The sequence below is a fragment of the Mytilus californianus genome, unplaced genomic scaffold, assembly GCF_021869535.1.
Source record: "Mytilus californianus isolate M0D057914Y unplaced genomic scaffold, xbMytCali1.0.p SCAF_22, whole genome shotgun sequence".
In the NCBI taxonomy this organism is placed as follows: Eukaryota; Metazoa; Mollusca; class Bivalvia; order Mytilida; family Mytilidae; genus Mytilus; species Mytilus californianus.
In genome coordinates, this window is record NW_026262671.1 from 1147609 (window position 1) to 1175406 (window position 27798).

General features: G+C 31.1%; 2 protein-coding genes and 1 long non-coding RNA gene across 4 annotated transcripts in view; all 3 read left to right on the forward strand.

The window, feature by feature from the left end:
* LOC127732073 (basic phospholipase A2 pseudexin A chain-like) overlaps window positions 1-10800 on the forward strand; it is a 37968-nt gene extending 27168 nt beyond the window's left edge. For both annotated transcript variants that reach the window (XM_052241128.1, XM_052241129.1), the window contains exons 2-7: window positions 1494-1592; window positions 2684-2758; window positions 4690-4785; window positions 5563-5701; window positions 8830-8939; window positions 10492-10800. In XM_052241128.1, the coding sequence (XP_052097088.1) occupies window positions 2701-2758; window positions 4690-4785; window positions 5563-5701; window positions 8830-8939; window positions 10492-10625 (537 nt within the window). In that variant the 5' untranslated portion in view covers window positions 1494-1592; window positions 2684-2700 and the 3' untranslated portion in view covers window positions 10626-10800. The remainder of the gene's footprint in view (window positions 1-1493; window positions 1593-2683; window positions 2759-4689; window positions 4786-5562; window positions 5702-8829; window positions 8940-10491) is intronic.
* Window positions 10801-16332: 5532 nt separating this feature from the next.
* On the forward strand, window positions 16333-21441 carry LOC127732077 (uncharacterized). The gene is made up of 3 exons (XR_007996048.1): window positions 16333-16450; window positions 18110-18189; window positions 20801-21441. It is a non-coding gene; the product is annotated as an uncharacterized LOC127732077 (long non-coding RNA).
* A 5514-nt stretch (window positions 21442-26955) lies between these two features.
* The window catches only part of LOC127732074 (phospholipase A2-like), a 41995-nt gene continuing 41152 nt past the window's right edge, over window positions 26956-27798 (forward strand). Inside the window, exon 1 of the mRNA XM_052241130.1 lies at window positions 26956-27007. The gene's annotated coding sequence lies outside the window, so the exon portion shown is untranslated. The remainder of the gene's footprint in view (window positions 27008-27798) is intronic.

Genomic DNA, 27798 nt, shown 5'->3' on the forward strand with positions numbered 1-27798 from the left:
TTGACAATACTCAATGAAACTAATCTTAACTTTCGCAGTTGGGAAAAATCAATAATGCATTTAAAAGTGACAGTGAGCACTAATTACGATCAAGTGTCTACTCAGCAGGAAAAAGGTGTACCTGTTGAAAAAGTAACCGTCGATCTTCGGATAAGTGCAATCAAACCTGCACACACTAACTTGCTTTTACACGCCTTTGATGTTTTATCCAAGGACAATGATTGTGTAATAAATGACTATCGGCTTACGGGCATTACAGACGCATTAGACTGTTAAATGACATTGATTGACAGTTTTCAGAGGCGGATTTAGAGGGTTTTTCAAGGGGCCCGCCCCCCTCCCCCTTTTGTGGGAAACATTTTCTTGATTATATAGGAAATCACTGAAGCATGACTGGAGCGGCCCCCTCTTAAGCAGTCAGTGGGCCCCCCTTATGAAAATTTCTGGTTTTTGATCATGTCAGATTTATTACTGTGCAAACAAAAGATTAGGTTTATCATCTGATTGAAAGAAAACATTTTATTGTTTTGATTTAATCAAGCTTCTATTTTCATTGTATGCATTTATGTTCATCATTTATACAATGTCAATATGATTTTGTCTGATTAAATAATGTAAATATTTACGTATTTTGATATCAGTCTTTGTAAATCTACAGTTAAATTTTCGTTGGGGTTTTCATTTCGTGGATAATTGTTATCCCCGAAATAAATGAAGTTAAATCCCCAACGAAAATTTCTGCTTTTACAGTAATACATGATGGTCTTGAGGTATAGATTCTAGGTACTGACGTTGTTTATCATCTTAATCACGTGTTATAGTGTTCTTTTTATTTGTCTTTGTATAGTTTAACCTGTACTGTTTAGTCCATTTGGTATATACTTTTGGCGTGGCTAGGTATTTATACATCCTGCCTTTGTGTTATTGTGCTATGGTCATTTTTGTATTCTTGTCTTTCATTTTTCCTTATGTACTTTGTCTATAGAGTGTCTATATGCCATTTTGTCTATAGAGTGTCTATATGCCATTTTGTAAATGGTGTATCGACCATCTGTTTGCTTTTTTGTTGATCTTACAAAAGATTTAAAACAAGATTGCTCAGAAGTATATGTGTCAATATCTATTAAGTTATAACCATATATACCTGTGTATCCGCTAGATTGTAAAAAGTGTATTTAATTATTATGTTGATGTAATGCATATTGAACGTTTTTATTTTATTATATTCTTGTTCGTTCATATGAAACACACTACTTTAGATTAGAATTAATGTTCTAGACATTGTTGTATTAAAACGTACTGATCAGCCGTGGATTAATCATTAGTATTCTAAAAATATTTCAACTTCGGTAAGTTCTGTAAGTTCCGATAAGATATTTTTAATTTCACCTATTTCTGATTTATCTTCGTTTGCTACTTTCTACATCAGTTGTCTTTTCAGATATTTTTTTTAATGTACTTCAAGAAACACACATTACTCGTTACTTTTACAGAAAATAAAAAGATGAAAAAAGGAATTGAGACCTAACAATTGGCGGAATTTAGTAAGATGTACATTACTTTTCTCCATAGGATTCGGTCGTCTCTTTAAGGTATTGTCATTAGTATCAAACATTACTAGAACAACTGTGCACTTTAGCGTTTTCCACGCTGTACTTTCAACTGGTATACACAGAATAAACATGATACATTAATTACATAGATTAGACAATAAGATAATTAAAAAGCTGAAGAAAAGATTGTTTAATCCACAATTTTCTACATAAGGAAATGCCTGTACCAAGTCAGGAATATAGCAGTTGTCTTCCATTCGTTTGAAGTATTCGAGCTTTTGATTTTGCCATTTGATAAAAGACTTTCCGTTTTGAGTTTTGAGTTTTCGTTGGAGTTTTTTTTTTTTTTTTTTTTTTTTTTTTGTTATTTTACTTTTTATAGCTGTTCAGAATTTTTCATACAGAACAGATTAAGAATAAACTAAATTTATTGTTTGAAATTTTTACTTTGAAAAACACTATACAATAAGATATAACACGATAAGAAGAATTTAAAATTAAAGGGGGCATAATAAAGGTTTTCATCCATTTTGATCGATAGCAATCATGTTGCATTTGTTTGTAATACAGTTTATTATATAAGTTTTCATTTTTAAAACACCAGAGTCAACATAGCGACCAATTTTGATTTGAATTCACCAATGAGAAGACGTTTTAGTACAGACTATATTATAAAAGTTTCTATTTGTCATAAGTCTCACCTATTTAATATACATTTAGTACATATCAATTGGATTCTATTCTTTTTTGAATTATTGTATAACAGATGGTCTTTACGGTGTGTTACAATTGTTCCCAATTGTAGGCCAACGTTTTTTTTTTTGTGGACTGATGACCCAAAGAAAGCTCGTTCGTGTCTACAAATGTACAAACAATCAGCTTTGTTATACAAATGTTTGATTTATATACTAAGTATTTTCATATGTTGAAAGTTAAAATTTAGGCTATTACATGTTTTTGCTTCTGATAGAAACAAAGGCATTATCCAAATCTTGTAAGGTTAAAAATGGGAACCGTGTAAACTATTATGATGATTATTAGTAACAAAATACTGTTGTATCAAATAATATTTTTATCTGTTTAGTAAAAACGATCATATTACATTCTAGATTATTTGAATTATTTTCCAGCAAAACAAGGCCAGAAAATGGCCAGCATACATGTTTTAGTTCTGGTACTTCTAATGGTATTATGGATTTTGGCAGGTAAGTTGGGTGGATGGACTGATTCTTTCTTTTCTGTCCTGATCAAGGTCAGACCAGTTCTAAGACAGATTATTCAGAACAGAGGTTAGAACTGATTTCAACTTTAAGAATGTAAACCGGTTTTTAATAACTATTACAGTTTGAGAAAAAAAAAACATGATATATTATTTGACATTAACATGATTAACTAGAAAGAGAAAGAGAAAAACACAAATCACGAATGGATAGTTTGATCTTGTTGTATGAATACCCAAACCAACCACTACTACTCTTTTTAATACACTTGCACAGTTTACTTCTGAAATGACGTTTACCAATTTACTGCAAACGTGCATCTTAAATATTTCGTAGAAATGTTAAAATGGCTTACATCATGTACATGTTTTAATGCATGTAAAAACCATCAGATTATTTAAAGTATAGAAGCATTGATTAATTATGAATATGCTAAACATATAAAAACAAGCACAAACTGCAAACACAAGTAGATGCAGTAAATATTACACAGATTACAATTTATTTAAGAAAACATATAAACAAAAATACAACAGGAATTATCAAAATCAAATATATTGGACACTGCAACAGACAATTATGATTGGTCTTAATAATCTGACTTGGTACTATACAAGCACAACATGGGCAGGGTTAGATTCATCTTAGGTCCACACACCGTCCTCTTTTGTCTGGGTATTGCTCATTGTTGGAGGCTAAACGATGACGTTTAGTTGCTAACATTTATGTTATACGGTCTCTGTGAATAGAAGTCTTATTGGCAATCATGCATTATCTCCTTTTTTATATAAACGCTCACTTCAGGTTTCATAAACTCCCATCGTATATTTAATAAATGAGAAGATATCAACTTCGTACTTTATTTGGCCTTTTTTTTTCACTTTTTTGTTTCGAGCGTCACTGACGAGTCTTTTCTAGACGAAAAGAACGTCTGGCGTGCAAAATTTTAATCCTGGTATCTATGATGAGCTTATTTACTACCACTGGGTCGATGTCACTGCTGGTGGAGGGTATAACCAGCCAAGTTGTCAACACTTCTGTATTGTCATGAGTTATCATTGAAATGGTAATAATTATGGATTAACTGTTTACAAAATTTAAATTTTTCGAAATACTATGGATTTTCTACCCCAGGAATAGATTACCTTTGCAGTATTTGACAAAACCTTTCGGAATTAAAGGTTCGCAATACTCTAAACTTCGTACTTTATTTGGCCTCTTTAACTTTTTCTGATTGCAGCATCACTGATAAGTCGTTTGTAGGCGACACGCGCGTCTGGCGTGCAAAGTTTTAATCCTGGTATCTATGATGTGTTATGATAAGACGAATAATTTGGTCCATTCAATTCAAAAATCAAATGTATTATAAATATACCAAAAAACATCCTAAAAGTTTTCATAAGACAATCATCTGTTGGACCTCAATACTTTTATTTTTGAATACTGTCTTCCATATTGGCACTAAGGCTTCAGACTTTTAACATTTAGTTCAAAATTGTAAAATCTGCAAATTCTGATATCTTGTCATTCATATTTGTATCTGAGCAACAGCGTTACACCAACTAGTACTCTGCTACAAAATGTATTTTACAAAAAGGTTAATGTGTGTAAAAGCTGCTGCTCATATATCATGTATATATATTGACCAAAAACTATGCATGATATTGTTATTTTAGGTAAATCACTTAAATTTCGACATTTTTATAACGTACTAGTGACATTTCAAGGAATCCTTCTGCACTTAATATCAAGTTTATCTTTAAACTGTTCATTTATCATTTAATCAACATTTTGAAAGGCTTGAAAGTTTGCTATTCATGATGTTTCAGGGCAAAATATGGCTTATATCATACCTCCGCTTTTGCTACATTTAACTGTGATGCATTATATTTAATATCTGTATCTTCTTTTAACAGCTGTGTACGTAGCAGCAAGAGGTATTACACAAACATTGATGTGGAACTCTGATGGAATTAATGCAATGGATAAACGTCAAGATTTGTTTTTACCAGGTAATAGTGTGCAATACAATAAACAAGATAAATCTTGATTCTTAATTACATACAATTCAAGAAACAAGATCTGCCTTGACAATGTATATATGTACAATACAATGAACAAGATAAGATTTACCAATTACTTATATCTAAATACAATACAAGAAACAAAATCTGCCTTGGCAAGGTACATATGTACAATACAATAAAAAAAATGTTTTCCAAGTACTGATGTGCAATACAATACACAATTGCAAGATATATTTTACCAGGTTCGTATACCTATATAAACTGTATAAGCTATATACGTTTGACCAAATACTTATGTACAAAACAAAAAAAAAGTTTGTTTTACCAGGAACTTTCGTACAATACAATTAAAAACATGTGTTTCAATTGTGTCACATTTTGCCAAGTCGGGCCCTTTTATAGCTGACTATACAGTATGATTTTGCTCATTATTGAAGATGTTAACATCCACATAATTTTAGACGCTAGTGCACACTTGTCTCATCTGCAATCATACCACATCTCCTAATTTGTTAAATAAAATAAGTAATTTTTCAGGAGCATGTGCATGATAGAATAGAAAATATATGTCTTTTCAAAGTACTCATGTTCAATACACAAAAACGAAGATAAGTCTGTTGAATGTATTTATGCACAATAAAATAAACAATGTATGTCTTTTGCCACTATGCATTTGGAACACGTTAACACAGGTAGTTAATGTTTATATTATTTCTATAATAAGCAGATGTTTAACGATTTTATAATCTATTCATTTTGTAGATGATCTGAAAAGCATTTATCGAATTCACTTTTTACTCAAAACTAAGTCAGAGGATATATATTTTGCCGATAGTTTAAACAACTATGGATGTTGGTGTGCACAAAACGGAACTAGCAATCCTGTTGACGAATTAGACAGGTATAGTTTTTATTTTGGACAACGTTCGTACCCGAAAGAATTTCATGAACAATTTTTCTGACTACAATACATTTTTAACGTTAACATTTTGGTCTAATAGTTGGATTATTTAAAGAAATTACGACGAAACATTGATATCGATGTCAATGCAAAAGAAACTTATTTCGGAAATTACCTTAACCGGGCACGTCGAATAACAAACGCTATGATGGAAACAAGATAAGAATCAAACGAAATAGTCTGAATAAAGCTGAGGTGTCTTCCTCCATCTTTGATTTTGAAAAAGTAGATAACAATCAGTCTAGGTCTTTTATGAAATGGGCTAATTCGAGACTAGTATGTAATTCATATGCAAGACTTTTCATGTTAATATAGAAAATTGTGTGCTCTATCATATTTTACAAGAAAACAGAATATTTTTGTTTGATTAATTTTTTTTCAACTTTGCCACATAAGTGGAGATAACGCAGATAAAATAACTTGTATAATATTATGTGTTATGAATTTACCTATTGTATTCTGTAACAAGAAAACGAGTCCGTTGACCCCATTTTTTTTTTCTTTTTATCTGAAATCATATATAATTAGACCTATCTTCTCATATTTTATCTCAAAATTTTATATTTAGTTTTCTTTTTATCACGTAAAATTGGGTTTCCATGCATATCCTATACAAAATCTGACAATGTTGCACAACCTGTCGCTTGAAAAAAGCCCGGTGACCTATACTTTCTACTATTTTGAAGAAAAAAAGTATGACATAAACTACATTTTGACAATTTATTTAAAAACTTCTATGGATTTTTTATTTAGACTCTCCGTCTACATGTACCTTAAAACTATTTAGATAGAAAGGAATGAGCATATTGTATCAATTTATGGAATTAATCCCTACACACTTGACAAAACGGTAATGGTGAAGTGCTGTTATGGCTGTTCTTCTGATCAAAGTTTCACCGATGCCTTCATCAAGACGCATACGATTACACCGTACTGCAAGTTGATGACGACCCGTTGCTAGATATTCATGATATTGATCCATCGTCATCGACTAAAATTTGAATTTGTTAAATTCCTCAATTGAAATGTAATTTTAAATTTGTATAACTTACTGTGCTGTCTTGTCTTGTAACCATTAAACAATACATTCCAAAGTGGGAAAGTTTTTTAAAAGAATGTCTCTGATCTGTAAACCCAAGTACGTGTAAATGAAAGACGTGGCGTATATGCTGCATTCATTGAGCATTTCGAGAATTATATACTGAAATATTCAGTCAACATTTTGAATTGCCTTACATGATTCAAAATGATGACTCGTCCTATAAAATGCGGACAAATCTTGTCAGGAACATAACTAAATTTTAAACACTTCATCTGTATTATCATCTATGACTTTTCTTTCAAATTATCAAATGAGGAGCTAGGTTATATGGGTTAAATTAATTACAACCAGTCTTCGGATGACTTAAATCGTCACGTTTACAACTTTTTGAATTTTTTTTATAATACGTCAGTTAGCAAGTTGATAATACACAGCGCCATTTCTATGTTCTTACAGTTTACCATTCCAATTCATTTCTTGTATTTACATGTACGATCTTGACCCTGTCCTTAGATGTAATCATATATTTAAGCTTAACTCCAATTCAATGTAAGGTTGCGGGTTATAACAGTAAGTCGTTTTTCTGCACTTACTTTTTTCTTTTTAAGTACTAGTATTGAGACCTTTTCCTTTAAAGAAACAATATCAAAATAAATAATAGTTTTCTCAGTATATGTAAAGATTTCAATCCCATGTTAAGTGTTTTGGTTTCTTTTATCTGGACACCCTTAATATAGCTTGTTTTCCTTACTTTTGTCTTTTGTAGACGACACGTGCAGCTATCGTACACAATTTCAATTCTGGTATCTATGATGAGTTTATTTAGTCTATTGATTAAGACCTTGACCCCGGATGCAATGTTGTCAAAGTAAATTTTGATTCTTCATTCGGTATATACAGCCCCGTATGCATCTTTTGTTGTAATCCTGTGTAAGGTTCTTGATTTGTTCATCCGCCAATCCTGTTCTACACCAATTTTAGTCTTTGAAGGTAGTTCAGGTGTCTAAATTCTCAACGATAGATTTTACTTAAACTTCTGTGAAAGACTATTGGGTCAATGTATTTTCAAAATTCAATGAAAAATATTTGGGGGTCATGGATCTTGTTTTTTGTTTGTAAAAATATATGGAAATTAACGAATTCACGGCTATTTTATATGGATAGCAAGCTATCAAACCAGGTTTAATCCACCATTTTCTACAAAGAAAATGCCTGTACCAAATCTGGAATATGACAGTTGATTTCCATTCTTTGATGTGTTTGAGCTTTTGATTTTGCCATTTTACTTTCCGTTTTGAATTGCCTTAGAGTTCGGTATTTTTTGTCATCTTACTTTTTTTATAGTAGAAACTTATTGTTTCCTATTGTGGAAACATTTAACGATAAAAATTCAATGAGAGAATTGCTTTTCATAAATACTTCTGAGATTTAAATAATGATAAAAAATTGAAAAAAAACCACAAGGCGAATGTGCAAATGTGGCGACCAGAACAATAAATCACGACAAAAAGAAGAACGCGAAAAAGAAAACCAACCATCAAAATGAACACTACATATTCACCTTTGTTTGCTAAATACGCACCTCTTCAAAAACATGAACTGTTTGGATGTGAACGTATTTCCAGCTTCAAATGTGGCACCCGTTAAATTAGTTACTGCGTTGGTAAATTCGTTTAGTGGCACTAATGCTGAAGCACGATTTCTTTTCGTATGGAAAACGCAAAATAAAACAGCAAGATGAATAAACAAAATGCAACAAAAAGAATAACGAATATATGCAAAACGAATACATTAAAAAGAATAACTGCACTAGAAAGTCGCATAAAACGGTACAAAGTTCGGTTGAAATGTATCTTTTGTGTGCATTTCTTTTAATGAAAAATCGTATTGAAAGTTAATTTTCAAACAATCACATATACGAATAAAAGATGGAGTGTGATATAAGTCAATCAAACGACTGAAATAAGCGAAAGACTTGTTTACATTTAAATGAATCCTAAATTACAGCTTTCTTTTTTCTACTTAGATGCTGTTTAGAGCACCAGATGTGCTTTAAAAAGATATTAATAAAAGGTTGTCCAGTGTCATCTAGATATTACTCCTATATTCAGTGTTTTGACTCAATGATTAAATGCAGTAAGTTAATTAAAATAATTTACGTGTATACTTGAAATATGTTTCAATTGAAAGAGGTTGCTAAAATGATATCTGTGTTAGTATGACAATTTTGTTTTTTAATAAGCATGCCTTTTGGATAGTTTAGACTGTATATAAAATTGTTATTGTCCAATGTTTTTGCAGTTTTGATAAAAAATTTGGTGTCAAAATTATGTGACTTTTACTGCATGTAGCATCTGGGTCTTCTTGAGATTCGTTTAAGAAATGTGGGTGGAAATCGTTTTTGAAAAATGCAAATGTTACCTAGTTGTAAAAGAATCAAAGCGTGTAATGCTTTTGTGGTATGCTAGTTATATTTTTTATTATGACAATGTATATTACACATTTGGGTTTTTTATTTTTTACTTATTGAAATCTTTCAAGTCGGATTTCAGTATGCAAATGTATAATTAAATTAAAATTATTGTGCTTTATATAAAATCTACTGTGATATTTAAGTCGGGGTGAGATATTCAAAGTTTTATTTATTTATTCTTTTGCATTTACTGTTAGAGATTTACTCCTAACAGATGTTTCTACATTTGCGGAATTAAAAAGATACTGTAAATTCAGAAATTATTGCGTGCATTTATTATTGCGATTTTGTCATTTTAGACTAAAATGCGGTTTTAATTTTTGCGATATTGAGAAAAATCCTGTTTAATTCATATAAAAACTTTCAAAATGCGTGTTTAAATTATTGCGATTATAACCCTGTCGCATTTTTCGCAATAATAAAAACATCGTAATAATTTCTGAATTTACAGATATGGAGTTGTAGTACTTACCATATTATCTATTTCTTCACGATGGACACTCGAAAATACAATTTGACCATTGTCTTCTTTTTTTCTTAAAGTTTAATGGCAAATATATTATTCATATTCAGGACGAGAAAAAGATAAACATTTAAAACGACATCGTGGTTTTTCTAAGTTGGTATGCGCGATAAATGATAAAACAGCTGGAAAACGAGCTATTTGTATTACCTTACCACAAGCCAGCTACAGACTATAAATGAGATGTTGCAAAGCTTCTTTAACGTAGAGTAAAGAAAGATATTTGTCAAACTCCTATTGATTTTGTTTTAATTTACACAATAGTGCATACATTGTGACTGTTACAAGCACATGAAGAGTGTGACCGGGTTAAAAATTGTTAGGGTTCTAAACCTTTCTGCGACCTAGTGGTATTACCGCTTAACATTTGAAAACAAATAGAAATTAAAAAAGAACAGATGTAAAAGAACTATCTAAAGCAAACAACTCAAATAATGAATACATACACAACGTATCGCTCTATCAGTAGTTGCAGCTACTAACTGCTAGTTTCAAGCACAATTTCGAGTGACATAGTTACCATGTTTTTACATACTAACATATCATTACACCTCCCACGTATTTTGCACGTCTAGTAAATATGATCATGACAATTTAATCCTGAAAAAACTGTCAGAGATTCTACTACTTGACTGTTATTTGTATCAGTTTTCATACAATTGAGTTTTGTATGCATACATTTCTTTTTTCAGATAATAGGGATAAATGCAAATATAACTTCTGTATGTGTGATATAGAGGCAGCAGACTGTTTGTCAAATAGGAAACTTCAATACAATCAACGATGGAAAGACGGAAATAAAGCTTATTGTATCAAATATGAATGAACGAACAACTAAATCAAACAATGAAAAGATAATGCTTACTAGTTCTGGTGCTCTGTAGAACAAAAGTGTCTTTCTCTGATAATCATTCTCAATTATTCGAATATCAAGATTTATTTATTTGTTATGAATATTACAGATTCATTTATATTCTGAAATATATAGTGTATTGTCTGTTCTTTTGAGTTAATTTTGATATGTATATTAAAAGGGAGGAGACAATGAGTGGCCATGAATCGAAGTAAAATACAAAATGCCGTGACCAAAATAGAAAAAAAGACGAAAAGATAAACAAGAGTCCATAGAACACTACACAATACAACTTAAGATAGGGTGATAGGATCCTCACAAAAGAACGGAGATGAATTTCTACTCCAAAAGTTGCACTCGTTCTTTTGCTCATGGCAAGTCAAAATATGGTGATCATACGCATGTGATGATGTAATAATCGAGGCTATGAGTAAAGGCATGTAGTACGAAAAGTAGGACATATCGATGGTCATCTATGACATCGATTCTCCATAACATTTATTGAAGCCATGATTGCATCTATACAAGTTTCGAGGCAATGACATTAGCCTTGCCGGGTTTGGCTTTACTTTTTGTCATTTTTTTGTTTTTGTCATTTTTTTTGTTTTTGTTTTGTTTTGTTTTAACGTTTGTATTGGGTTTGGATTTGCCAAAATTTGTACCGTGAATGTTATTGCTATAAGTTAAAGAGGCGGTTTCTTCAACAAAACCCGAAATTTTGAAGTGAAATAAAAAGACATGGAAATGCAGTACTTTTGTACATAACAAATGACAAAATATGTTTCGTTTCATTTTTAGGACTCTAATTATCGAAATTATGATTAAAAACCCCTATTTTTTCATCTGTTAGACCAGAGCTCATTAATTATGCACAACTGTATACTCGCGTCACAAGCATATGTGACCCACCATGAAATTTCCAGGTCTATGGAAGTATGAAATCAATGTGAGTAAAACGCCGTTTACTATAAACGTTACGTCACATTTTGAAAACATACCAAATTGAAAGTCTGGATGATTTTTAGAATTGGTGCATTGTAAATCCTATTTTTGCTAATGAATAGTTATCAAATATCAATTAAAAAAAACACACACCAATGATACTATACTCACAATTCATTCCATGTACAATGTACGTGAAACACAGGAACAGCGTATAATAAGAATACAATAATACATATTCATGAATGTAGCATTACGACTTTTAGGTTTATTGTATTTGAACATGGTTAAATCTTTTTTCATTTACTTTATATTAAAAATTACTCGTGTAAGTTAAAAAGAGTACCAAAGTCTTGCCTTAAATCGTGATCAAATGAAATTAGGAAGTAGAAAACTTATTAAATGTTCACGCGAAAATAACAAATCGTTACTAATTTACAGTATAATGCAGGTTGCATAGTTCTTAAAATGTCATGAAAGAACATTTTAAAGAGCACCACAATACTATGTTGTAAAATTATCAATATTGTGCAATATTATATATATTTGACTGGGAAAAACATTGCAGTAATCAAATTTATTGACTTTAAAAGCAATTTTTTGTTCAATTGTTTTGAATAAACAACCACCTTAATTAATGTTCGGGAGATAGAACACTACAATACAAAATATTCTTTTAGATATCATTTCCAATATTTGTATCGGAGATAGACCATAGATTTTTTTTTTTAATTCTGTAATATCCCAAATTCTGTTATGCTTGATTTGCTGGGTAAGACTCAAAGTTTGAGTTTAACATGTTGAAGTAATTATGAAAAAAATAAGCATAGTATTGAACAAGATAGGTTTTATAACAATTAATTTAGAGTAGCAAGATCTGAAAAATAGTGGCGATACAATACTATACGTTTTCTCTGAACTTTATATGTCCAACTAGTATAGTTCTGGCAAAAACTCGTAGAATATAGAAATCTCGTTTTATAGTTGTATAGGGAGATAACCCATACCATATCAGATATATAAATATCTCCATTTTTATCAAAAGTCGACATTGAATATTATAAAAATCACACGACGATTTGTCTACGTTAGGTTCAAATCCTCGAAATATCCATATATAAGTAAACAGAAAGACCAGAAACAATATTAAACATTTATTTCGCCATTTGATAAGGGACTTTCCGTTTTGAATTTGACCTTGATTTCAGTATTTTTGTTATTTCACTTTTTATCATTGAAGTCCAAATAAGTCGTTGTTATGTTAACATGGTAGATTTAACATATATTTTATTTTATAAGTTAAAGCCTGGTACAAATAATATATAAATTGAAAGTAAAACAAACACTTAAAATTAAAGATTGTTTTAAGATTAAAGTTGATAATCCCAAGATAAAAGTTGATTATTCAAAGATTAAAGCTGATAATTCCAAGATTAAAGTTGATAATTCCAAGATTAATGTCGACAATTTGAAAAAAAATAAATAAAAAGGATGGCCCTAATACGCTTCCGTAAAAACCATTATTAAACTTAACAATGTAAGTTAAACTAACAATGAAGATAATACAATTACAATAACTGAAGCCATAAATATTGATTTTCTATTGTACAAAAGGAGATAATTCAGTAAAAAATGCATTTTATTAAATCTTTAAAAAGTACCTATTTTTCTTCAAATTAAGCATTCTGCTCTTGATACATTATAAGTGTTTCGATATTTCTTTTCTTTTCATAAAGTAAAATATAAAACAAAGTATACCAAGGTGTAATAAGTGAATGTTTAGACCAAAAAGCTGATTGTGAACTTTATAAGTTAAAGCCTGGTACAAATAATATATAAATTGAAAGCAAAACAAACACTTAAAATTAGAGATTGTTTTAAGATAGTTCTTTCAATTCCTTCTGGTATTTAATGGTCGTTTTGAAGTATTTGTGGAGAAGGCAAACTACTTTACTTTGGTTATGTTCTTTTTTGGAAAGTAATGGAGAAGTTTTACGTTATATGTTTTTTGTTTGAATTTGAAATTACTTTATTCTGCATTCATTGATAAACAAGCCTTCAAAGTGTTTAAAGTTCAAATTTATCTGCTCTATCGAGTTTTGATAGATAGAGAATCATTAAAAGTGCATCAAAATAATAAATCCACCGTAACTTGAAAACTACGCCTTATATAAACCGTTATATAAAATGTGGTTTTTAATTATTTTTTACAATTTTAATTTTATGTTCACGTGCTTGTCATTTATCCCTTTCGTACATAGATATAATCTTATTCAACTTCATTACAAATTTTATCTCTTTTGGACCTTTCAACTCGTCTACGGGAAAACATTATTTTCCCTATACATGCACTTATCTATCGTGACTGTGACATATCTCGCTAAAACTCTTGTATATGAGCTCTTTTTTGGCAAATACAGTGACGACTAAGATTTTGACACAATGCTTATGTTAAAGACCCTCAACCCCATCATATGTACGAATGTGATGAGATGCAAAGGGGCGGGAAAACGATCATTTAATGAAAAACAGAAAACACATTCGACAAAACAAACACTACAGAAAATACTTAAAACTGAGCAATGCGGACCTCACATAAAACTTTAAATCATTTCTGGTTTTCCGGTATGTAATGCAGTCTCTGATACACTGGTATCAACCGTCGTGTTGTCCATTTCATAATTAGAAATCCAGCTTATTTTTGTATCATAATTAAGAAAAAAACCAATGAGATAAATGCTACCCGAGATATTCGAAACATAGACTTGTGAACGTAACTGTGTGTATTGCATTTCCATCATCTACCACTAAATTCTACCGTTTGATCCTTAAGATAATATCGAAACTTTGAAACTAAATATTGGAATCCGACATTATATCAGTCAGCTCAATCAATTATTTAAAGACGATTCCGTCAAATCTTGCATCAGCGCGCGAAGCACTTTTATTATTTTCAAATTAAACACAAAAAAAACAGATCGTGCATAATATTATAGATAGCTAGTTAACATTATCAAAAGGATGTTTTTTTTAAATCAAATTATTTTGGTGGTATGCATCTTCTTGTTAACTTTGCTGGATTTGCATCTTTTATTTTAAAGGTATTCAAAAACGAAAAAGAGAGTGACAATCTACATGACACTAAACAGTTTCATGTTGAAGAAATATATCTAGATGATTTGACATTTCTCAGATTTTGTGCATAACGTTTAGCGTATACTGTGACAGTCATGAAAACAATTAGGAAAATAAGTGCATCTCCTCCTGAGAAAACCGTTATAAGATAACCATTCTTATTGTGGAAATATCATATAACCATCGAAGCTATGTTATAGATTTCTTCCAAAATAGGTACGATTCAAATTGAAGGCCGTACGGTTGCCTTTAATTGCTTACAATCCTTTCATGTGAACTGTGGTGAAAAGTAGTCTCACTGGGAATCATACCACAACTACTCATTTTTATATAAAAAAAAAGACAATATCTTAAGTGTGCTAATAGTATTCTTACATTTTGTAAAAAAAAAAATTATTCAATATTCAAATGCTTGTTTTCAAAATCCCGGAAAACATTTATGTTTAAGAGCCAGTCTGCCATAAAACCATGCAAAATCCCAAATTTCGTCCTAATTGGTAGTTACAACTTGCCAAAATTATATATATTTCCAAAAACTTTAGGTATTCAGGAGTTAAGATAAAAAAAATGTTTTTTTTTGTTAATTTGCGCTATTTTCCATTAAACCGCCTAATTTGCATACAAGTGAATTATTTTTAAAAATGGCTAAAAATTCACCTTATTTAGGCACTTTTTAAGGGTCTGGATAATTGATATAGCTCTTAAATGAAATATTATTTTTATCATATTTTGAATTAAAATTAGTTAATAACCAAAAAAATAGCTTTTTGAGAACTTCTGACCTTTTGGCAGGTTGCCAGAAAGTTCGCGCAACAGATGTAATAAACAACTTGTATATACTACATGTACTCAATAGCAGTTTTCTCTTAAGATCATATTTTTTATTCTTAACTTTTGTAATATTTTGAAAGGTGTATATCAATTCTAAGACAGGTAAAAATGTTTAGCTTGGCAAATAATGGAAAGTTGATAAAAAATACTCTTAAAATAACCATAAAATGCAATAATTTTAATAGTTTTTGTTTCTTGTTATTTAGCTAAAATTGCTTAAAGTAGGTGGTAACTTGGCTAAAATTGATTTATTTTATGTTGAAAAATATTTCTGGCTAAATGTATGGGTTTTTTTTTCTTGTTAATTTGCAAAATTTAACATTAAGTTACCCAAAGGTAGCCTCAATGTTATTTGTGTGGTTAAATTGTCTCCCTTAGTGGAAATCTTTCACTGGCAATATAGCAGCTTCCAGTGATGAAAAGCAGAAGTCTCTGTTCGGTCCGATTTTTCTAATCTTGGAGGTTGTTGTGGACAATCAAAGCACTATACAACTCATCTGTTAGACAAAGTTTATCTTTGTACAAAGGACACAACCACCACCTTGAATTTATCCACAGCACGTAGGGCAGTGAGGCCTGTTTATCAAACTTTCCACATGTTCCAGGAGCCGGAGGACTATTTTATACAAATAAGCAAAGTGACATTGTTTTCTGTTGATCGTGGTGCTATAAAACTGTCAATATGTCCATGCCGATGGCACAGAGACTTGTTTTGGGATATATTGGCGGGACTATTCAACAAAGTCTGGATTCAAAGATCATGCAGATCGTCCTGCTGACATTAAGGCAAAACTCCAAAAGGCGAAAAGCTGATAGTGATGGAGGAACCACACTAACCCTATCATAGGAATACTGACTTTTGTAATGACAACTAATTCCAAAAGTGTCAGGTAAACTACAGAAAAAAATTAGTTAATTATGACAGGTGTGGATCTAGCCAATTTAAAAAAAAATGGGGGGGGGGGGGGGGGGTGGTTCTTAGCAGGATAAAAAGGGAGGTCCATCCATATGTTCCTATTCAAAAGCATTAATCACCAAAAAAAAGAGAAGGTTCTAACAAACTGGTCCCTAGTCCAAATATATATGACGTCTTGAAAGGCTATTTTATTTTTTTTTGCTTTGACATGTTCGACACCTTACAGTGACGCAGGCGCCATAGGCATACCCATAAAATAAAATGGCCTTTCAAGATGTCATAATTATTTTGACCACCGGTCTCTCCCTGGATGGATCCACCACTGTATTATGAAAAGATTCATTTTTAAAACTGCCACATATGCATGACATAGTGGCGAGGTATATAATTATGTGATACATTGAACATATAACGTGAGGGTACCCAAATTGCACCTATTTTGACAGTTTTTTCACCTACGTTTTTTTAAGATCCAAACAAAAGTTACCATTCTGTGTTTCTTTGGTAGATGTATCATTTTTTACTATATAGTAACACCAATTTAATTTTGAATCCATATTGAATCATAGAAAAATGTGTTTGAACAGACCTCCAAACGATCCATGAATCTGTAATGAGGAGTATCCAAATTGCATTCATGCTTAAATTAACATCCTTAAAATACAAATAACAGATGTTTTGTTTTATATCTTCAAATATTTAGAACAATTTGACATTAGTCCATGCTTAGTATTCATTTTTTAAGAAATAGATGCGTGTAACATATTGTATTTGCTCATTTTTAAAAGATGACTTTTTGTGAACGTCGCATGGCGACGTTTCCGTAGATTTTACTTTTTCAGTGTGCTTCATCTGTTGTAATATATACTATGAAGGTTTTTTGTATATTAGAATACATTTATCTATCTTAAAAGGCGTCTATAATGTCAAATCATAAAAATACAAATTATTTAGTCTCAAAGAAAACTTGTATGATTTTTGAAGCTATTTTTGTTGAATAGGTGCAATTTGTGTACTGTGACGTTATACATGTACATGTATATTGAAAAAGGAATTATTTCTAATACATGTAGATATATGGTCAAGATACAAAAAATTGTAAATTATAAATTTCTATTGAAGCAAGGACATAACGGCGGTATTACATGTAAAAACCAACCTACAATATATTCCTTAGTTGGAAAGGGCACACATAAATGTAGTGAGGTTAATTTTGTTTTGTTTTTGTCACTAAAATCTCAATTCCCCTTTTATTTGTCTGAAATGAAAGCACAAAATCTAGGTTTTTATAGGGTGTGAGTTGTATGACGTTTTACATGTAGTCTTGATATTCATTCTGCTTACTGACTTTAATAATGTCTCCATCATGTCCATGTATTCGAATGAGGCATGCCGTTTTGTAAATAAATTAGTTTTAACCTTTAATTTGATAAAATAGATTTGGCTATTATAATTTATTCACTGGCAGCATACCGTAGAACAACAGGTTTATAAATTGATTGATTGTTCACACCTGAAACATTGTTCATCTCAGTGGACATTGACATGATCATGTTTTATTGATGGTTTTAGTGTGTAAGGTACCATTGACTGGCTGCATTATTCCATTTTTTCACAAAGGCATACATTGTAGGTCTCTGCAAGCAGTGTTTTACCAAGATTAGACAAACAGAAGCTGATTGAGGAATCATAGTTGATACAAAAAAGATTATGGTTAGAAAACATACATGTACAAAATGTATGAGAATGTTATTGCATTTATAAAAAAAAAGAAGTGATTTGAAATGATTGCAAATGTGACAATGCTCCACAAGAGCCTTGATGACATAAAAATTAACAACTATAGGTCACTGTATGGCCTTCAACAATGAACAAAGCCCATACCGCATAGTCAGCTTTCAAAGGCCCAGAAATCACAAATGTTAAACTATTTAGAATGAGTAAATATATGTACAAAACAATGAACGAAAAACAAATATGGTATACAGCAACAAACAACAACCAATTTGAGGTTAAATTCGTTTGAAGGCGCCAACCATCATCTAACCTGGGACAGTAGTGTAGCAGTACAACATAAGAAATCAGTCATGTGTCAGTTGAGGCGTAACTCATCAGATTGACACAAAGCATAAACACATCTAACAAAATCAGAGATCGGATGTGGCAGGGTTCTTATACATCCCCACATAGTTTATTTACAGGGGCAATTGAAAGGCATTTTCAACATTTTAAACTGATTGTAAAGTGTACAGAGATACATTTAGTGGGAAGGGGTGGAGGTTAGGGAATCATGAGACGACCAGTGGTAAATTTTTTAACCATTACCAAAATAGTGATTATGTCAAAAATATTACTGTAAAATTTGAAATTATTGCGATGTTTTTATTATTGCGAAAATTGCGACAGGGTTTTAATCGCAATAATTTAAACTCGCATTTTGAAATTTACTATATGAATTAAACAGGATTTTTCTGAATATTGCAAAAATTAAATTCGCATTTCAGTCTAAAATTACATTACAAAATCGCAGTTGTTAATGCACGCAATAATTTCTGAATTTACAGTACTGGGTATAGCTTTGTATTAGTTTTATCATGGAACTTGGATTCAATCAAGGACCTCATATAAGAATTTCCTAATAAACATTTATAATTAGGTCATTATGACCTACATTTTCACTTAAGTGACACTAGATATATTCATGAGACATGTAGTATAGCTATAATGTTTGACCAGTGGATAGGTTCTGGGTAGAGCAATAGGGTAAATGATAAAAATCAGGTCACCTTGACCTACATTTTCCACGAGTGACATGGTTAAGTTTTTAGCATTAAGGTCAATATCTCGGGTACAAAATTGTATAGCTTTGATACTTAACCAGTATATTGATTTTGGAAAGTTCAACATGATTCACTTTTATAAAGGTAATGTTGACCTACATTTTCCACTTGAGCAACTTTGTTAATTTTGTGTGTTTAGGTCTCTGTAAGATAATAGACATGGTATTACATCGATACTTGACTATAGCTAGTGGATAGATATCTTGGGAAGTACAACATGGTAACTATTGATAAGGTCACTTTGGCCTACAATTTCTGCATGAATGGTTTGGTTAAGTTTTAATACGTCCGTTTACGGGACGTATTATGGTATACCGTTGACCGTCCGTCCGTCTGTCCGTCCGTCGTCAACATGTCGGACATTAACTCAAAAAAGCTTTAACCAACATGCATGAAACTTTGGTGAATTGTTTATATCTATTGACGTGAGCTCCCTTTCGTTTTTATAAATTTCAGATTTACAGTTTCCGAGTTATGGGGTTTTATTCATTAAAATAGGGGGGATTTTCCAGTTTTCAGACAATAACTCAAGAATGCTTTCACCAACTTGCAAGAAATTTTGGTGAATTGTTTATATCTATTGACATGAGCTCCCTTTTTTATTTTTATAATTTTAGATTAAACGTTTCCGAGTTACAGGGTTTTATTCATAAAAAAAGGGGGATTTTCCAGTTTTCAGACAATAACTAAAAAATGCTTTCAGCAATTCTCATAAAACTTTGGTGAATTGTTTATATCTGTTGATGTAAGCTCCCTTTAGAATTTTATAAATTTTAGATTTTACATTTCTGAGTTATGGGGTTTTATTCATTAAAAAAGGGGGGATTTTCCAGTTTTTAGACAATAACTCAAAAATGCTTTCAGCAGTTCTCATGAAACTTTGGTGAATTATTTATAGCTTAGTATTGATGTAATCTCCCTATTGATTTTCATGAATTTCAAAAATGACATTGAGAAGAAATTGAACTTTATTTGTTTATAGTCTGACAACAGATTTACTAAGTTTGCGCAACAGCACAGTGTATTGCACAACAGCAAGAAATCTTTAAATGAATATAAATTCAATTCATATAACCAATTTCAAGACTACATTTATTCAGAAACCTATAATATGTCAAATATTTAATTACAATCCAAATTCAGACCTGTATCAAGCTTGAATATTGTGTCCATTTTTACCCCAACTGTTCAGGGTTAGACCTCTGCGGATGTATCCAGCTGCGCTCAGCGAAGCAGTTTATTGCATGAAGACATTGAGGTTTTATCAGATATACTAGATGTGGTGAAGCAATGATTTTACTCCACCAGTTGAGATATCTTATATATTTTTTTTCATTGGGTCCGAACCAAATAGATTTCATAGTTATCTCATTATCTCATATATCATGGACATTGTATATATTTGAGAATTTATTTATCTTTAATATAATAAGATATATTATTTTTTTAAAGTACATTTGTAGATTTATTTTTTATCTTTTTAGATGGAGATGAAAGCCAAATTAAAGATGCTCAGGTTCTCATAGGAGTATATTCACAGCATCAACTAATTTTTCATAATATTAAACATCAGATTGGGAAACAGATAACATTTCTGACCGGGAGAATCTCAACAGAGGCTTGCATTTCCTTTGAAATGGAAAGTATCCACCATTTAGGAACCAATTGAATCTGGCATGGGATGATGTATCAAAAAGTACAATGGCTTTTTCTACAAAATTATCATCAGAAATTATTGATTTGATTTTGAATTATATTGTACCTGCACAATACAAGTCGATAAAGTGTTCTGATCTGTAGTAGAAAAGAGGAAAACAGACGAAACACAGTCAATATTACAACAGGATGTTTTGACTGAAGCTCTTATTGATGCATACTTACTAACTTAAACCTAAATAGTCATCCAACCTGGCTTCAGATCTTATCACTGTTTGCATGTATTCAGACGTATGTTTTTCTTTATGGCAGACTTCGCTAATATTATATGACAATAAAATTATAAGCAAACAGCCTGAATAATTATATAACCATAATTATGAAAATGTCTGCACCACAGTTGAACCATTTATCTGTATATTTGTTTTTATTCATGTAGGTATAAAATAAATTTTATTTCCATTTGAAATATTTTTGTTTTTCTGTGGTAGTATAGGCTAATTACATCTTACATGTCTTATTCACATGCCTCAAGTTATTGGAGATTACATTCTATGAGGAAACCTAACATTGTTATGTCGACTGTTATCCCAGAAGCTACATAGGTATCAATATCTGTCATTCATGTCAGCGTTACAAAATTTAAGTAACACTTTTCTCAGCATCTGCTTGATATTTGACAAAAAACTTACAAAGATTAATTCCAATATAAAAAAATGGACCCCCTTTTCTAGGTAAGAAGCACCCAGTCTCAATTTTTATATTTGTATGTAATATCATCAAATACAACATGTATATAAATATCAAGACTGAACAAAAGTGGCCATATCCATTTTAGACAACAAACGTCTAAAATTAGCACAAATGCTAAAATTGTGAAGATTTCAGAAATTTTACATAAATTAATGATAATAGTACCTGTTGAATGCTCATAGTATTGTAAAAAAACAGCCCATAAAAAAATGACTTTAAAGTAACTTAAGTATTCTACTTTTGAAAAGTGACTTTCATAAGTATCGATAAGTTAATACATGTATTTTAAACAAATTGAAAAATGCCAAATTTTTGGGCTTAAAAGGGGTCTTTCCAGGCCTACTTTAGTAGTATATTTTCATTTAAAACTAAGTTTAACTGAGTTTAATCAAACAAGATAAGCGATAAACATTATATCTGTCATTATTTTCTTATATTTTTACTATCACATACATATGTAAAGTTTCTCTTGTAACCAATAAAAAATTCATAAATACAGCAAAATTGCCATCTTGTCCATCTTAAATTGTTATTTTATCGTAAGAAGGTATTATTTGCCGAGCACCATTTTTTGCATTTTGTAGATAAATATATAAGCTTCATGCTGTATACCATTTTATTAAAAACAAAACATGATCTTAAAAGATTCAGGTCTTTAAAAAAGACACATTTTGCTGAATCGGCACTTTTTCAAAACCATGCAATATCAACCTGCCAGTAGGGGTATTGAGAAATGTCAAAACTTTGAAAACTATCCTAATTTTCTTTCATTTTAAGTTGTTTGTTAAGGTATTAGTTATCATTAAGCTGCAACTTTTCAATAATAATACAAAAAACCAGGTCAAAATACCCTAAAATAGGCTTAAAATGGCGTTTTGTCAGTGCAGAAATGGACAATTATCGAATGTTCTGCATACACAAATAATGGCTGAATATTTTTTCAAAATATTTTGCACAAATAGTTATTACATATAAGGTATCAAAAATACAAAATATCAGTCTGATTGGATAATTTTGGATTCGGACCATTTTGCATGATTTTACCACAGACTGGCTCTTAAACATGCATGAACCATATTATAAAAACTTTTCTTTTACCTCAGTAAGAATAACCAATTAATAAAGTCCTTTGCCTTTTTCCAGATAAAAGAGAGGCAAACGATACCAAAGGGACATTCAGACTCTAAGTAGAAAATAAACTGACAACGCCATGGCTAAAACGAAAAGACAAAAATACAAACAACAGTAAACAAAACAAAACAAGTACATAGAATACAAAAAACTAAGCAACGCAAACCCCACCATAAACAGGGGGTGATCTCAGGTGCTCCGAAAGGGTAAACAGATCCTGCTCCGCATGTGGCACCCGTCGTGTTGCTCATGTTAGTTCAAACTTAGTGATAAGTCAATTTGATAGGTCACATTCAGGGAAAAGGGAACGGGATTGAAGAAACGACAATTAGAACATATCTGTTGTCATCTTTGAAACGGATATTCCATAACGTTCAACCAATTCGTGATGGCGTCCATAAAATTAGGAAGGAAACTTTCAACTTCACCACTTGGAACTCTTGGCTTAATAGCCTCTTTGTGAGCAGCAACCCTCTATCAATTCCTTATGAAGTCAGCCACATATGAATAAAGGAATAAGAGGGCAAGAAGAAGAGCACAGTTGGTTCCCATGGAAAATCCGATTGTTTGTTGAAAATAATACGTCCTCCAAACGTAACAAATATGTCGTCAATCAAGAAATAAAGTATCTTGATAATGTCAGTTTTAGAGAACTTTTTATTTGAATCAGAGTAATTTTTTACAAAGTAAGATTTACCTCTCCCAAAGACAAGAAATTTAATATTAAAGTATTTTGATAGGATAATTACGATATGTTTATATGCTTTAAAGCACACACGTTTTTAATGCTCATATATCTGTCTGTTTTCATTTAAAAGTTTTTTGAAATAATTACATACTTTTCGTGGTCTGTTTTTGGAGACTTACACACATTTAATTAGGGCAATGCTCGTATTTTTGTCTGTCGGTCTGTACACATATCTTTGTGAGTCTGATATTGAAGCTTTTAATCCATGAATGATGAACTATATTTCTTCTGTCTGTTGACACCCCTTTAATGTAGAATTAAGGATGTATTCAGTCCAGGTTTAGGAATTTTTTTTCAGATGTTCTGACTCCTTGTGTTTTTTCGAACGATATAGGGTTTTTAGATTACTTTATTTCTTAACTAATGCTCTTCTGATTTATATTATCAAATTCAAATTCCAGATTTTTCTAATTGTACCTGACAACATCCATAATATATGATTTTTTTTTGATTTTTTTTTAACAAAATGAGCTTATAAACTTCAGTTCTGCCGAAGAGATGCTGCTTTTCTAACATGAAATATCCAGTGTGTATTAACTTGCTTAAGATCGATCAAGTAAAAACTTTGACTTTGTTAATAGTCCAGATGTGATATTCCGTGAGGTTTTTTTACTTTTTTTGACAATTTATTTTAATCAGAATCATGATCTCTGCTATTTTTTAATGAGACTACGTAATGGATATACAGACTGATGGTTTTATCCTATTTATTTCTGCAACAAAGAGCAGATGATTCCGTTGTGAATCTTTTTGGTAAACAGTGAAGCACTTTCTGACAGTTTTGTCACAAAAACGCAGAAATGAAATGCAGTCCTTTCCACGCAGGATTAGTTTGAATTGATTCGCACATGTCTCCTCACATGGTCATTTCTCTTGAAAAATGATACCACAAACCTTTTTTTTTTTTTTTTTTTTTTTTTTCTTTGGTTTTGGGCATTAGATAGAACAGTTAAATATTCACTGTCTTCAAAATTCTCGTTTTGTAGTTTTATAATATGCATTTTAAAAGAACAATTAAACTTTCGCATAGGGCCTTGTAACCCGAATAATTCAGTCGTTATATTCCACTGCTCTACGATGGCTTCATTAACGCCTGAAGGACTAGTCAATAAAAAATCGTCAAATAATCATTCGGAATTAGCTCGGGATTTACCTATCGCGATAACATTGAGCTATTAGCTGATTGGCTCTCTCTCTCACAGAGAGCACCAATCAAAATCCTGGATTCGAGACGCGTTTTTATTGTATAAAGAATTCAGGCCCTCGCGAGTGGGAGAGTCGATCACGGGGAGAGACTGAATTATTCGGGATAAGGGCCTTGAGAAAGTTTTGCGAGAAAATATCCTTAGCGAAAATATCTAAATTTAAAAACAAGAGAAAAATTTATGATATACGTTATTCTATTTCGGCCAATCATAGTGTTGACGTTATGGCATCAGTTGTTATTCTTGTAGCTCATTTGATAGTTGTGGAGTAGTTCTGTTGATTATATTGATCCAGTGCTGATCTTATTGTCGGTAATCATTCGTATGATGATGAATGTCAGAATGAGAACTAACTGTTTTGATATAATCAGTCTGTATTTGTCTTGTTAAATTTCATTTTCTGATAATTTGTTCAGGAGAACATATACAGTTCTTAGTTTTAGCGTTGGGTTATTTTTTTTTTTTTTCGAGTTAATTTTTTGCAATTATTCTTTTTTTTTTAATTATCCAATTCCTTAAGGTGAAGCGTCATACCTCGCCCAGCCATTAACTTGAAAGCATATACTTCGCTAGAGTTCCAAGGCTTTCTTGTCTGAACAAAAGAACACCATGTCTTAATTTTTAATGAAACCATCATCGATAAAATATAAAATGATGACATCCAGACAATTGGTCTAAAAGTTAACTCAAATATCCTACTGTCGACACAGTACGTGTTTCTTATCATCAGGTATCGACACTCTTTTGTCGTTTTATAGTTGTTCAATGCCTTCTATCTTGGGTACAATCTGAACGATATAAGGCTTCTGTATGGCTTAATGTTGTGAAATGCCCGTTTGTATCTGCTTGCTTCCGTCTCCTTATTCTCAAATATTGACGCTTTGTTTAGAAGCAGTCGTTTGTTTCAAACGTCCATGAGCACATTTGTCATATTTTTCTTTAATCGATCTATAACGAGGCATTTGATTTTCCTATGGGTTTTATTTCATTTAAGAGCATACGATACAGTGAAAATCTTTCGTTGATTTTTTTTTAACAATTTGAAACAAAGTCCATATGCACTATCGAAATTTTTTTAAAAGAAACAATATCTTTATGACTTACTTGTAAATGTTTATATTCATCTTAAATTTGCATGTTTCGTGTAAAAACAAATATTTTATCTTTCAATTCTTAAAAACAGACAAAAACATCAATACTGAATGTGATGAAATGTTTGTTAAATCATAAAATTTATGGTAATAAAAAGCCATAGACAATTTCTGTGCTAATAAAAATGCATACAGAAAATTTGTTTTACCGTTGATTTTATTCTTTTAATTTCGAAATAACATTTTTAAAGTAATAAATAGTAGATTGCAAAAGAAATCATTGAGGCCTCGTGTGCTCATTGTGTAGCTTCAAATAAATAGTAAACCTAGTTTTTTTTAACTAATGCTAGTGATCAAATTTCCTTCTTTTGTCGCAAAATTACGTCTTCGCAGTCTATTCATGACGTACATAAAAAAGATATACGAATTACTATCATACACGAATTAACGAACTAGTGGTAGAAAAATAGACAGTTTTCTTTTGCACCGTATTCAATGGTTCTTATACATCCTTGGCATTCAAATATTCAGCGTTGGTCTCTGGTGGAGAGTTGTCTCATTGGCAATCATACCACATCTTCTTACCTCTATTTTTGAGCGTTCCCGATAACTTTACATAAAGAGAGAAAGACACGTCTGACGCATGGTATTTATAAAGAGGGTTTTCTTTTTTCATTTGATGTTTGTGTACAACCTAAGAAGTGATGTCATTATTGTATTTTTTTTTATTCAAATTACCTCCCATAATTTATTTTCCGATCCACCAAAAGTTTTTGCATAAATGTTTTTATCATGCACACCATTATTTTCATCATTGATACAACCATCAAAAGATATAACGATAAAATTTACAGTTAACAAATTGCAGCGTAAATTCATTTTAAAGAGATTATTGGCCTTGAAATAAACATGTTCGGTATCATTTACCTGTAATCACTCTTGACGCTTGATGACACAGTATTACGTAGATCAATATTTCCCCTACTGATGGATGAACTTAGGTTATTTCTTAATGATTTGGATGGATACTTCAAAACACTCCTCTGCTAAAATGAACAGATTTTGGAAAACTTCTTGTTTTACTTTTTGATGGAAACCGGAATCCAAGTAAGTAAAATTATCTTAATACATATTAATGATTAAATCGATTTTCATATTTTGTTATTGATTTTTGTGATTAGTTTTATGCTATTTCATTTAGAACTCAAAATTACAGCGCGGAAATTTGATGAAAAAAATATGAAACGACAGAAAATGATAAATGAAACTGAGTATTACGAAATCAAAGAAAACAATAAGCACAGTAGATCTCTTTTTTTTTCTTTTTTTTTAAATTGCATAGTTTATATGGCACATGTCATTTGCATTGCAAGAATAGTATCTTTTTATAGTTTTCTACGACTCTGTGTGTTGTTTGTTTCATGGATTGGCATGCATCTGTCAGTGATTGTCATAAGTCATATCTTCATTTTTATTTTGATAATTTGAAATTGATGGCAATCATTGATACAGATCTTTGAAATTTTCTGATGTTATTAAATACTCTTGTAGATTGAAAGCTTAATATGCACATATATATATATATATTCTATATGCATCTGTCTATTTGTTTAAACTCAACACTCTTACTTTATTTCTATTTTCCTTCGTGTCACTGGATTCCTTCGGCACTGAGTATAACCCATATATTTTTTATCCTTTTTGATGATTTTCACGTATATATACGTAGCTCATAACGTAACAGCGTATTCACGCATCCCTGGGTCTTCAATGTTTCGGTCAGGGCGTTCCTGCTAGTTCAAGGTAAATCCAGAAAACACTTTAATTGCACGAAATCTGTATTGTATTTATTTCGTTTACTAGCACTGTGTATATATCGCTGCTGGTGAACTGTTAGT